Raw genomic sequence first — 12,909 nt, 5'->3', positions numbered from 1 at the left:
AAGTTCAGATAACAAAATTGATGTTGAAAATACATCTGAACTTAATGAGGACGATGATATGAGTGAAATTTCTATAGAAGATTTGGTAGACTGTTCCGAATTAGCCAAGAATGAACCAAAGTCCAATAAAAACCTCATTTCTGAAAACTCTGTTGAGTTTGCTCGCTCCACTACCGACAAGTCCAAAACTCTCAAAGCTAAAGCTGTTTTGTACCAAAAGGTTCAAACTACCCCAAATCAAGTTTACACTGTGTCGGGGGTCACTCCACAACAAACTGCAGAGTTAACTACGATGGTAGAAGAAGACAATGATGGTGGATGTGATGAATACTTTTGGTCAGCCCCAATCGATAACCCAAACGAGACGAAGGGTCTCTCTCAGAAAACCTCATGGAGAGTGAAAGGTAGATATATAACTGAACCACTAAATGAGATACAAAGTACGATGTGCCGAGCACAAGTGGAACTAAACCATATGTGGATGAACCGATGCAAACTACGAGTGACACTTTTTCAACAAAGAGTGAATGTTATGCTCATGCTTATAAAAGAAAGGCCAACATTCATAGAAATCCCAAACAGGTCGCTGATCGAAAGCATCAACGGAACGTAAGATACAAGAAGAATCTCTCCGAAAGAAAACGATTTTGGAAATCTCAAAATCCTGATTTTTTAAGGATTGAAAGGAAGTCTAAATTGGAAGAAAACTCAAGGAACCAGAAGCACAGCTACGATAGGAACCGAAAGGAGAGTTTCGGTCCTACATCCATGAACAACCGAAAGGGTAGTTTCGGTTCATTTTCCAACTACAACCGAAAGGGTAGTTTCGGTCCCTCAAGTGAATACCACCGAAAGAGCGGTTTCGGTCCATCACCCATCAACAACCGAAAGGGTGGTTTCGGTTCATCTTCCAACTACAACCGAAAGGAGAGTTTCGGTCCCTCATCCCTAAACAACCGTAAGGGAAGTTTCGGTCCCTCATCCAACTCCAACCGAAAGAAAAGTTTTGGTCCTCAAGCCGACAAATCTGATCTCAAAAACCAAGAACCTAATGTTTCTCCTAATTCCAAATCCCTAAATTCTAGTCCTTCTGTCAAAAACCCTAGTACTCCTAAGTCAACAAAAATTAAAGTTTTCACCATTAAAAGAAAAGATGAAACCACTTTAATTAAACGCACATATATGGTTGATATTTCTCTTACTATACCATGTCTTGTAAAAGGCTCACAAGGACCCAAGAAACTTTGGGTTCCTAAATCTGCTTAATTTTTTGCAGGTTATACGTGACGAGTAGTTTGACGAAGAATGGTACATTGACAGTGGCTGCTCGCGTCACATGACAAGAAGGAAGGAGGAACTAAGGGAGTTTCGCTCTCTAAAAGATGGCGGTATTGTAAAGTATGGCAACAACTCTTTTGGAACTATTAAAGGCTACGGAATGATCACTAATGGCGAATTCTCCATAATGAAGGTAGCATACGTTGAAGGGCTCCAACAAAATCTCATAAGTGTATCACAGCTGGTGGTTGGTACCGGGTTGAAAGTATCTTTCGACGATGAAGGCTCAGAAATTGTCGAGAAGAAGTCAAGCAACATTCTTTTAAGATCCAAGCGAAAAGGAGAAATGTATCCACTGAACCTCTATCCAATAAGAGGTAAACCAGCAGTCTGTTTACTCACAAAGGCTCACTCCGATGAAAGCTGGTTATGGCACAAAAGGCTCTCTCACCTAAACTTCAAGGACATCAACAAATTAGTTTTGGGCGATCATGTTCGAGAGCTGCCAGTTCTAAAATTCGATAAAGAACATCTCTGTGCAGCGTGTGAAATGGGAAAGCAGAGTCGACAGAGCCATCCCTCAATAATCAACACTAAGGTAATAGAACCATTGGAATTACTGCATATTGATTTATGTGGTCCATCGTCCATCGAAAGCATTGGAGGAAACAAATATATTCTGGTTATAGTAGACGATTTCTCAAGGTTCACATGGACCTTCTTTCTAAAGCAAAAGTCTGAAGCTATAACAAAGCTCAAGCTCTTCATTAAACAGATAGAAACGCAACTCATAAAGATTGTTCGTAATATAAGGAGCGATAGTGGCCTGGAATTCAAAAACAAAGATTTTGAAAGTTTCCTTGCTGAAAAGGGGACAACTCACAATTTCTCAGCCCCCTATACTCCACAACAAAACGGCATTGTTGAAAGGAGAAATCGATCTTTGTGTAAAGCTGCTCGCACCATGTTATGCTTCGCATCCTTGCCATTATACTTCTTGGTTGATGCAATTGCGGCTGCATGTTACACTCAGAATCGATCCTACTTGAATAAACGATTCTCCATTACTCCTTACGAGATCCTGAACAATCGAAAACCAAACGTGAAATTCTTTCATATGTTCGGTTCTAGATGCTTCATTTTCAACTCCAAGGAGAATCGAAACAAGTTCGATGCCAAGGCGGACGAAGGAATTTTCTTAGGCTACTCGTTGAACTCCAAGGCATATAGAGTTCTCAACAAACGCTCGAAGAAAATTGAAGAAACATACTATGTCACTTTTGACGATAGTTATGTTAAGAAGTTAAGAGCAACTGAAGATGCATCACAAGACATATTTGCAAAGAATGGTCAGGTTACAATCTCCATCTCAAATCTTTTCGACCAATTCATGCTCTTGTTTGATGACCCTCAGAAAGCAATTGACTCAGAATCAACTGCGAAAGACAACAAAGTTGACAACATAAAACAACTTGTAGATGTTGCCGCTAGAAAAATGGCTGATGATCAATCCAAGGGAACCGAAAGTACAGGCGAAATCGAACCATCTGGTAACCATCCTACTGTCGAGGGGGAGGGTTCTTCTCCTCATCATGATCAAGGTTCTTCTTTCCAGGGGGAGGACACATCAACGAATACATCCACCTCCAATGAAACTCCAACAAATGAAGGAGGTACAAATGTTGGTCCTGAACAGGAATCATTCTTCGAGGGGGAGAAAACAGTTAGTGAAGATGACAATTTGTCTGAACTCAAAGAAGAAATCAATGCTGAATTGGATCCCATCTATGATCCAAAGTTTCCTCCACTTGTGAAATGGACCAAAGATCATCCCCAGACTCAAATTATTGGGGAATCCTCTGAAAAGGTGTTGACACGATCTCAAATCAAAGCGAAACAGGCTGCTCTATTTTCAAAAGTCGAGTTTTGTATGTTCAATTCATCCGTGTCCAAAATCGAGCCAAAGACTGTTAATTCGGCTCTTGATCATTCAGACTGGGTTCAAGCCATGCAGGATGAGCTAAATGAGTTTGAAAGAAACAAGGTATGCCGTCTTATTCCAACACCAAAGGATGCTTCGGTTGTCGGTCTCAAATGGGTGTTCAGAAACAAAATGGACAAAGAAGGAAATGTTATTCGTAATAAAGCTAGGCTGGTGGTCAAAGGATATTGTCAGGAAGAGGGAATTGATTATGAAGAAACCTTCGCTCCAGTGGCTAGATTGGAATCTGTTCGTATCTTTCTAGCGTACGCTGCTCACAAGAACTTTGAAGTCTATCAGATGGACGTCAAATGTGCCTTCCTCAACGGTGAACTTGAAGAAACCGTATATGTTGAGCAACCACCGGGATTTGTGAATGAGAAGTATCCTGATCACTGCTATATCCTCGACAAAGCTGTCTATGGCCTGAAACAAGCTCCCAGAGCATGGTATGAAACTCTTACTCGTTTCTTAAAAATGTCTAAATTTAAAAAAGGTTCGGTTGACCCAACCTTCTTCCGTAAGCGAGAAGGTAACCACCTTATGATAGTCCAAATTTACGTTGACGACATCATCTTTGGCTCCACGAATCCTAGCTTAACAGCTGAATTCTAAAAGTTGATGGAAACTAAGTTTCAGATGAGCTCAATGGGTCCATTTAATTTCTTTCTTCGATTGAATATTAGACAGGGACCCGAAGGCATTTTTATTAATCAGGAAGCTTATACCAAGACTTTGCTCACCAAGTTTGGAATGACGGGAGACTCCAAGGTAAAAGTGCCGATGGCTTTTGGAACGAAACTCACTCCATCGTTGGAGAAACCATCAGCTGATACAACGCTTTATCGACAGATGATCGGGTCTTTGATGTATCTCACAGCCAGTAGACCTGATATCATGTTCTTTGTCTGTTATTGTGCTCGATTTCAGGCCAACCCACGAGAACCTCATCTTCAAGCAGTGAAGAACATCTTTTGCTATCTAAAGCGAACTTCCTCTCTAGGTCTATGGTATCCAGCCAACTCCGGATTCTTCGTGTAAGCATTTTCAGATGTTGATTTGGGTGGCTGTGGATTGGATCGAAAAAGCACCACAGGAGGATGTCAATTTCTGGATGGAAAATTAGTCAGTTGGCAATCAAAGAAACAAACTTGTGTTTCGTTATCCACTGCAGAAGCCGAATACATTGCTGCAGCATCTTGTACATCTCAAGTAGTATGGATACAAAGTCAACTTCGGGATTATGGCTTGAACATGAAGAAAATCCCCCTATACTGTGACTCTGAAAGCGCAATCAGAATTTGTCACAACCCAGTGCAACACTCGAAGAAAAAGCATATCGCACTAAGATATCATTTCATCAAGGATCACGTCGAAGATGGCAACGTCGAAATTCACTTTGTAAGAATGACTGATCAACTGGCAGACATATTCACAAAGGCTTTACCTAAAGCAAGCTTCAATAAGATCTTACAAGGCCTAGGGATGATGCAAGCCGAGTCAGTACCGAAATCACCTTCGCTCTCATAAAGGTAACAAGCGAAATAGAGCGAACCTACATGAACCGAACGTTTGGTCTATTTCGGGTTCGGTCCAATTCGGGTTTAGTCTATTTCGGGTGAAGTTGGTCCATGGACCGAAATGAACCGAGCGTTCGGTCTATTTCGGGTTCGGTCCTTCTGAACTTGCTAAATTTTTTTAAAGGCATTTCATGTGTATTCTTTTGTATATATTTTTTTTACTTCTTTTCTACTAATAAAATCCCAAAAATATTTTTTTTGTTCTGTTCAATTATTCAATTCTCACAAAAACCCAAAAATATTTTCTTTGTTTTTTATTTTCCTTATTTCTAACGTTTTTATGTTTGTCTAAGTGTGATTCTCGATGACGCATCTACGGCAGGTAAAATTTTTTCACTAGTTAGGTGTCCCTCGAAGCATGCTGTTGTATGTAGGCTCAAGCCTCAATTGATTCTGAGTGAAGCCTTAATAACATGATCAACACCAATCATGTTTTCCCAATCCAGGCTGTCAAGTTCACTCTAATCATGAGCTACCTTACTCTACTCAAACTGAGTTTAGAGTTGTCTGCTTGGACCCTCTTTTATTTAATAAGCAGAGGTACATTCGCTTCTTATACCATCTCCATCCTATTTCTCCATTATATTTCACTTCATCAATATAACCCCTAAGACTCTCAGTTTCAACCACTGATGTTTATGGTTATACAAAATCTGCGTTCATGATCTTAGTTTCATGCCACTATGTACTAAGTGAAACCCAAAATTCAACACCTCTAATGAATTGACGGTGAATTCAACAATTCAAGACATTACTTGTTACCCAATGAAATCTCTTTTTCTTTTTGAGTAATCTTTATGAGATTGCCTGTCACCAAGGTGTCTCTAACCCTAAAAGATTCAGTTTATTTTTTTTGAGATTTCTTAAACTCTCTTGTCACTTTAAATTATTTCTCACCTACTTGTTCAACAGATCATAATGATCTCACAAGTACTTCATTCTAGTTTGATCTTATGTTAAGTATCAAAATTATGAATTGAAGCGAAAGCCACCCACTTTATCCTTTAAAAGATGCCTTTCAAAACATCTGCACAAGTTCTTGATCGTTATTTCATGGGAAACCAAGCAAGCACTTTAATGTCTCTCTTGACTTTGAAGGAAGTGATTTTTGCCCAGAATCAATTGTTTCATGTCTAAATATGACATCACAGATAATCCCAAAATACTAGTTTTATTTCTTTATCTTGTACACCCTTTGCACGAAATTTTTTTAATTTTCCATAACTCTAAGTTTTACACAGATTATCAAGGCACAAACACTCAAGCACCATCAGGTGAAACGATTGGGATGAAAAGGTCGCTGACTCAGCAGAAATTCAAACGGTTTGGCGATTTGAAAAAGGTGACTTTTATCAAAAGGCGTGAAAAATGGGAAACGTTTTTCTCTCTCCTGCGTCATCTTCGACATGCCAACTGTTCCCACATCAATTCAGGCGCGTTTTTAGAGATAATCCAAGATTTCAGCCGGATTCTTCTCTCTCTTCCCTGTACGTATAAAAGGAATTGGAACGGTACTCTCTCAACCTTTATCACTTCCAAAAAGCTCTCAGAGAAACCCGTCTATTTTCTGCAACTGTTCATCATCATTCTCAAGCTCCTACAATGGCAGAATCTTCATCTGTTCATGATACCTCAGTTCGTCAACCCCTCCTCACAATAAAACCCCAACACAACCTAATCATCGATCTCACTCCCTTCGTTTATGAGCCGTATATGCTATATGTGGTTGAGTGTCTCAAATACTCACCACTTGTCGATGCACAGACAAAGGTTGAAATTGTGCCTATGTCGTTCTTATCCCATGTCTACTCTACGGCGTTCTACGAAAAAGCCAATGAGCGTATCCACTTCGAGCTTCACGATGAGAAGGTCTCTATCTCCAAGAGCCGATTCTGTGCCCTAATCGGTCTCTCACAAGATCCGTCTCTGGTAAACCCTGACTCCATTTCCACTGGCCAACTGTTCACCATGTTTTATCAGATGGGGTATACTGAAACCCTAACAACCGTCACCAAGTTCAAAAAGTCCTGCCTTCCTCCTCAATGGAATGGCCTATTCACACTCTTATTCAAGGGTTTGTTTGAACGAAGTGCTGGTTCTGATGGTGCTAGCAAGGCTTTTATGATGGTGCTGTATGGGCTGTACAGCGGGCTCAACCTTGACTATGGGTCTGTAATTTGGCAGCAGCTGGTTCAAAGTCTACTTTCTTCGTCAAAGCACTCAGAAATTTTATGTGGGCGTTTCTGGACCATTATCACCAAGTGGGCAATGGATCGCAATCGAGTCCCAATTATGGCGGATTCCTTGCTTTCTTCAATCGCCACCTTTCATACGACGAAGATCATCGTCACTGACCCCACAAAGTTTTCGTACATCGGCTCTATTCCTGAAACAATGCTTGGTTCTATCTCAGCATCAAGCAATCTTCTTCAGCAGTACAGAAAACGTAAGTCCGTTGGTCCACGTGAGCTTACTCCAACAATGCTTCGTTCCATTGAAGAAGCTGACAAACCAGCCAAAAGGGGCAAGAAACCTGAATCGCAGAAGGAGGGACCGGTAACGAAACCATCCAAGGGGCAGACCCCCAAGAAGAGGAAAACTGATAAAGCAGCTCCTTCTCAACCACAACCCAAAAAGCAGAAGAAGCCTGCCAGGAGACTTATTCTTCAATCCTCAAGCGAGTCGGATTCAAAATACGTTCCTCCTAACTAGAAGAAAGCTCCATCATCAGACTCTGAGAACGAAAGTTCAGATGAAGAAGCTTCGGGCTGAGGGGATACTCCACCTCGTTCCCCTTCTCCAGAAATTTCGGTTCGTTCTTTGCCTCCTTCACCTCCACCTGTTACAATTCCTGGTTCTATCCCTCCTATCTCTCAAACAACCACCTCTTAACCCTTCACTTCAATACCTATTCCCACTCCCATTTTCACAGATACAACCTCTACCACCACTACAAAACCTACCTTCACTATTCCCAAACCACCTGTAACCGAACCTACCTTTACAACCGAATCTACTTTTACAACCGAACCTCCTCTAACAACCGAACCTCCCGCTTCTTCAAAACCCTTATCTCTAACACCTTCTACAGAAACAACCCCAATTTTGGGCGGTGAGGACTTGGAGTTTGACTCCACATACTTCAGTCCTTATTGAGTACAGAGTGAGGATGATGACGACGATCCTATCACCAAACGTCATCTCAAAGTGGTAAACGACAAGCTAGATCAACTGCTTTCCTCCTCCTCCTCAGGTGCTTATTCAGATGCTGCATTGAAGGCTCTGTTCTCTTCAGTTGTTGCTGAACATTCAGCCTCCTTAACTGCTGCAGCCAAGGCTATTGAAGCCTCCACTTCTCAGTGTCAACATGCCTCTCGGGCTGTTGATGCCTCTACAAAGGAGTGCAAGGATGCGACCGCAAAAGTCGATAAACTAGTTTCCCAGGCTCACATCTTTTTAGATTCTTTGCAGGCTGCTGCTGCCAAGAATGTTGCTATGGTTACTTCTTCTGTAGAAACTCTTCAACAGACTCTTCAGTCTGAGTGCTCGAAGGTTGAAGCAGCACGCCTTGCTATTGAACAGGCGAATGAAGCATTCCATGCTAATGTTAACGAACGCTTATCTCAGCTACAAGCGGACTTAGCTATGGAGAATGGGATTATGGATGAGCTTGCCAGACGCACAAATCAGCTTAAATTGCAAACACACAAGCTGCGATCTGCTCATGCTGAGATTGATGACCTCAAATCAGAGAGGGAAGTTATAAGGAGTTCTGCTGCAGACGTTCACTCCATCCTTTTTCATCTAATTGAAGGTCATGATCCACTTGTCACTATCACCACCCGAAGGCATTTGGCAGACAAGCTCCGACCGGCACTAGACGTCCTCAGCCGTATCGAGGGTGTTCCGGTGACTGGGATCCAACCGCAACAAGGGGGAGAGAAAGAGTTCAAGCAAGAGAAACAAGAGACGAACCAACCTCCTCCATCTAGCTCCAAGCCAACTGCTGAACCGAAGGGTAATGAAGCTTCGGTCAGTAACAAGGAAAAGAAAAAGAAGAAAATCGGTGCAGATGATACCGAAAACGAAGATGATGTCTACGTTGAAGTTCCCAGAAAGCCTGTCCCAAAGGTTGATTCACAAAAACAAACTGAAGAAATTTCCATGAAGGAGCGAGCTGAGCTAGAACAGAAGCGAAAGGAGGCGGAGCTCCTAGAAAAGAAAAAGGCCATGTTCCCTGAATGGACTAAAGATTCGCTTCAGAGGTGTGCGATTGACGAGCCAGCTGTTCTATGGCTCTAGCCGATAATGTCATTCAGCCTTGACAACTCCAGGGATGCGCAGTTCGACATGCCAATCACTAGAAAGGTATTCATCTTCCATTGTTTCAACTCAACTGCCGCCATTCCATCTCCAGACCCGAAGGTAGATAGGGATCTGTTAGAGTTTTACTTGGAGTTTGCTCAACCTCAATACCAGACATGGAGTTCGAAGAAGATAACCACCATCAAGGTGATGAAGCCCTATTCAACAGGGAAATTCATCAATGTCAAGTTCAGAGTGACTAGAAGAACCGAAGGCTCTGTTCACCACTTTTCCCTTGCTGATCTACCGAACCTCAACCCCCATGATTGGATACTCCTCAACAACATTCTTCTGTCAAATCCTCAGGAGTATCAGCCGATTATTGATCACGTCAAGCGTATGCTTGTTTGCTACATTCATGAAGTAGCGAAGATGGACCAGGAAATTGCATCTGCCATACACAAGCGACCAATGATCAAACCGATGGGCAGAGCTGGCAATGTTAATTCCATGATCAAGGGGAAGATTGATTCCAAGTATCACACAGTAATGTTTCTCAGGGGCGAAGGTCAAAAGTGCATGTTCGCTCTTTTTGACAAACACCTTTTCTCGACGACTTGTCTCGAGCATATCTTGGAGATCATACAAAGGTGCGACCAGAACAGTGCTGCTGATAAAAAGCTGTTCGTCGACATGCTGAGGTGGTACATTCTATTTCGACAAACTCTTCTTGCCATTATTCCTAAACTGTTCAAAGTTATAAAGACGGTGAGACCTGCTCAGAAGAAATAATCGCTCGCCTCATTTGACGCAAAGGGGGAGATTGTTGAGTCTAATGGATTGCGTCATGGGCTCGGTCCATAGCCTAGTTTAGTTGCCGGTATTGGGCCTGTCCAGCCGTGCATTATTTTGCATTAGGGTTTAGTATATAAGTTGCATGCATGCAGACTTAGAAAAGGGCGCTTTCATTATTTTCGTATTCACTGTTTTGTAAACCCTAGCTCGCTTCTACAACGGAAGTTCTTCATCGAGCTCTGCTGAGGCGTGACTCAGTTTTGAATCATAAGCTCATATTTGATTCTGTTCTGTGTTCGTTCTTAGTTTATTCTTTAACTGTTTAAATTCTTTTATCATACTTGTGAAAGATCTAAACGATCTAAGAGTTTTGAACTCATCACTATGGTTAGTGTTGTCTTTTAACTTTTGCTATGAAACCCTTTATACTGCCACGCCTCGTGTTTCCTCTTTAGCGGGGTGTGACAGAAAATGGTATCAGAGCCGAAGGTTGTAGAGAATACCGGTTTTCCTATAGAGAACCACAACTATAGCCAAAAAAAATTTCAAAATGTTTTAAAATACTGAACGTACTACTGGTATAACTAATTCAGGTACGCATTATTGGACTTTAATTAAGTATAGCCTAGCCAACTATGCTTAATTAAGGAAAATTAATGTAAGGAAAATTAATGTGAGGCTGGAAACGGTTATAGTAGAATTATGTTCAAAATAATTTTCAACTTAAAATTTTGAAAAACAAATTTTTTCGGTGTGCCTACGGGGATTGCATATTATAGGAATTCATCTAGGTACACTTAGAAACTAAGTGCACTTTTACCACAATGTCTTATTTAGAAATATTCTTACCCCTTATCAAGTGCTAGGTTAACCACTTAGGTTATATCACTAGCCACTCTAGGAGCAATGCACTTAATACTGAGAATGGGTATTCCTAAGTAGCTATTGACTTTAGATGTAAGGTTAGTAGCTAGATATACACAACTAATAATCTTAAGTCGAAACCTATTCAAATTACTCCTCAATACCTCTTCATCGTCTTCGTACTAGAGTTACAAATAGAATAAGCATTCTGATACCGACATAGATGAAAATTGGAGCATCGCGTAAGGAGGTAGATGAGTCGTTACTAAGTAATCACTTGGATACCATTAGCGGACATTTCTGATTCGACTCACGAGGAGACACAAAGGTTTAACCTATACGTGAGACCTTATTACTATGCTACGATTTAGCTCGACGTTGTTTCCACCTTGAGCTTAAAACTTAACATAGGGTGCCCCTTTGACCTCTATAAAAGGCCACGAAACTACATTGACACCATAAAACGTTTTACAAACAATTTTTTTTGTCCTCTATTTTGGGGAAAAGACACGGGTACTCACCTTAGACTCGCCTTGTACTCGCCTTAGTATTTAGGTACGATCGGCTACACTAACATACTTATTCCTTACTTCTTAATCTTCCATCGAAAAATTATTTCGCTTCATCGATTTTATTTATCATCGATAAAATACTTTATAACCACTTCATGCAACTTAACAGACCTTTCCTAACAATGTAAGCCATATTCTTGCTAAAAATCTTTTGACAACTTGCTTTAACTTAATACTTTTCTTCAAAACTCAATTTAACCAATATTGGTTTTAACCTTGCTATTTAAATTTCATTTCAAATCCATTTCAATGGATAGATGTGCTTCTAAGGGCATATAAACCATTTTAAACCTTGCTTACCATTTTGAAACGTTTTCGAAAAATTTAGAAACATTTTCTTTTATAAAATTGTTTAAACTCTATGCTATAAAACTTAAACATATGACATTAAATTTCATAGTATATGTAAAAGCTTCATCAGATCTTCAAACCACTTTTGTTTTAATTCTTTTGACTACTTTCTCATTTAGGCATTGTACTTACTTAAATGTGTTTTCTTGAATCCCAACATGATATTTTCACAACTTTCTACTTCACACATGTTTCTAAGATATCTCTAATTCCTAAATTTCCAACACACATCATTTGTTTATTTTATTTCAAATTAGTTTTATAATTAGTGTTTATAAAACCTACCGCATTGCATAACTTAGTGTTCACTTTTAAGCTTCTAGCGACGTATTTTTGACAATGCATAATTATTCATCTAAATATGTTAAGTATTTACCATATCCGTTTTAACCATTGTTGGACACCAGTCAAAAAAGGTCAAAACTGTCAGATTTCAATTGCAAGTTTTAGTGTTTATTCTTTTTTCACAAATGGAGTTTAACTTAATAGATAAATCGTGAATTTTTAGCAAAACTTAGAAAACACTTTAAAACTTCTGCATTTCTATTTAATCATCAATATAAATCAAATATTGAAGTTTGAAATATATCTCAACTTGGTTTTAAATCTACCTATATGTATTGTTCTTATAATTTTAACAATAACAATCATTGCCGCCGCTACCTTCCTTTTTCTTTCGCCCGAACTTTATTTCTCACTCTCCTTCTGATTTTAGATCTCGAGCGCCATAATATTAACATAATACATTGTCTAACTTTGTTTCTGTCTATTTTGCTTCTTCTGGTATCATGTTCGTATACCTAAAGACTAGAAGTCCACCCTTTCTTTTTGAGCGATTAATACGTGTATAGTCATGAGGCCTACTTTAATTTTAATTAACTTTGATATATTCAATTACGGCTTTTATCATATACATCTTGTTTTTATTTTGAAATCTACTATAAACAAGTGATCCTTATTTACATTTGCTCTTTCGTTCTAAATTCAAAAACTTGGTATAAAATGCAATTTTCATTGTATTTTTCCTTATAATTAATACACAAGATGAATACTCTTATGCTTATCATTTTTCTATATTCGAAAATTATATATGAAGGATATGTTTCCTTATGTTTTCTTTTCTTTAAAATACATCAAAAGTTTTAAATTTTACGATTATCTATTCTCTAAATGATTGTTTTTT

General features: G+C 39.6%; 1 protein-coding gene across 1 annotated transcript; it reads left to right on the top strand.

Annotated features, from left to right (window-relative positions):
• Positions 1–1,336: 1,336 nt before the first annotated feature.
• LOC145126005 (uncharacterized) lies at positions 1,337–4,300 on the top strand. The gene is made up of 3 exons (XM_079061411.1): positions 1,337–2,380; positions 2,582–3,322; positions 3,950–4,300. Exons 1-3 carry the CDS (start codon positions 1,337–1,339, stop codon positions 4,298–4,300), a joined length of 2,136 nt encoding a protein of 711 aa, XP_078917537.1.
• Positions 4,301–12,909: the final 8,609 nt, after the last annotated feature.

The sequence above is a fragment of the Lactuca virosa genome, chromosome 1 (assembly GCF_052849685.1).
Source record: "Lactuca virosa cultivar CGN04683 chromosome 1, Lactuca_virosa_CGN04683_v6, whole genome shotgun sequence".
In the NCBI taxonomy this organism is placed as follows: Eukaryota; Viridiplantae; Streptophyta; class Magnoliopsida; order Asterales; family Asteraceae; genus Lactuca; species Lactuca virosa.
The sequence above is the reverse complement of the archived record's forward strand: the minus strand, read 5'-3'. Positions and strand labels throughout refer to the sequence as shown.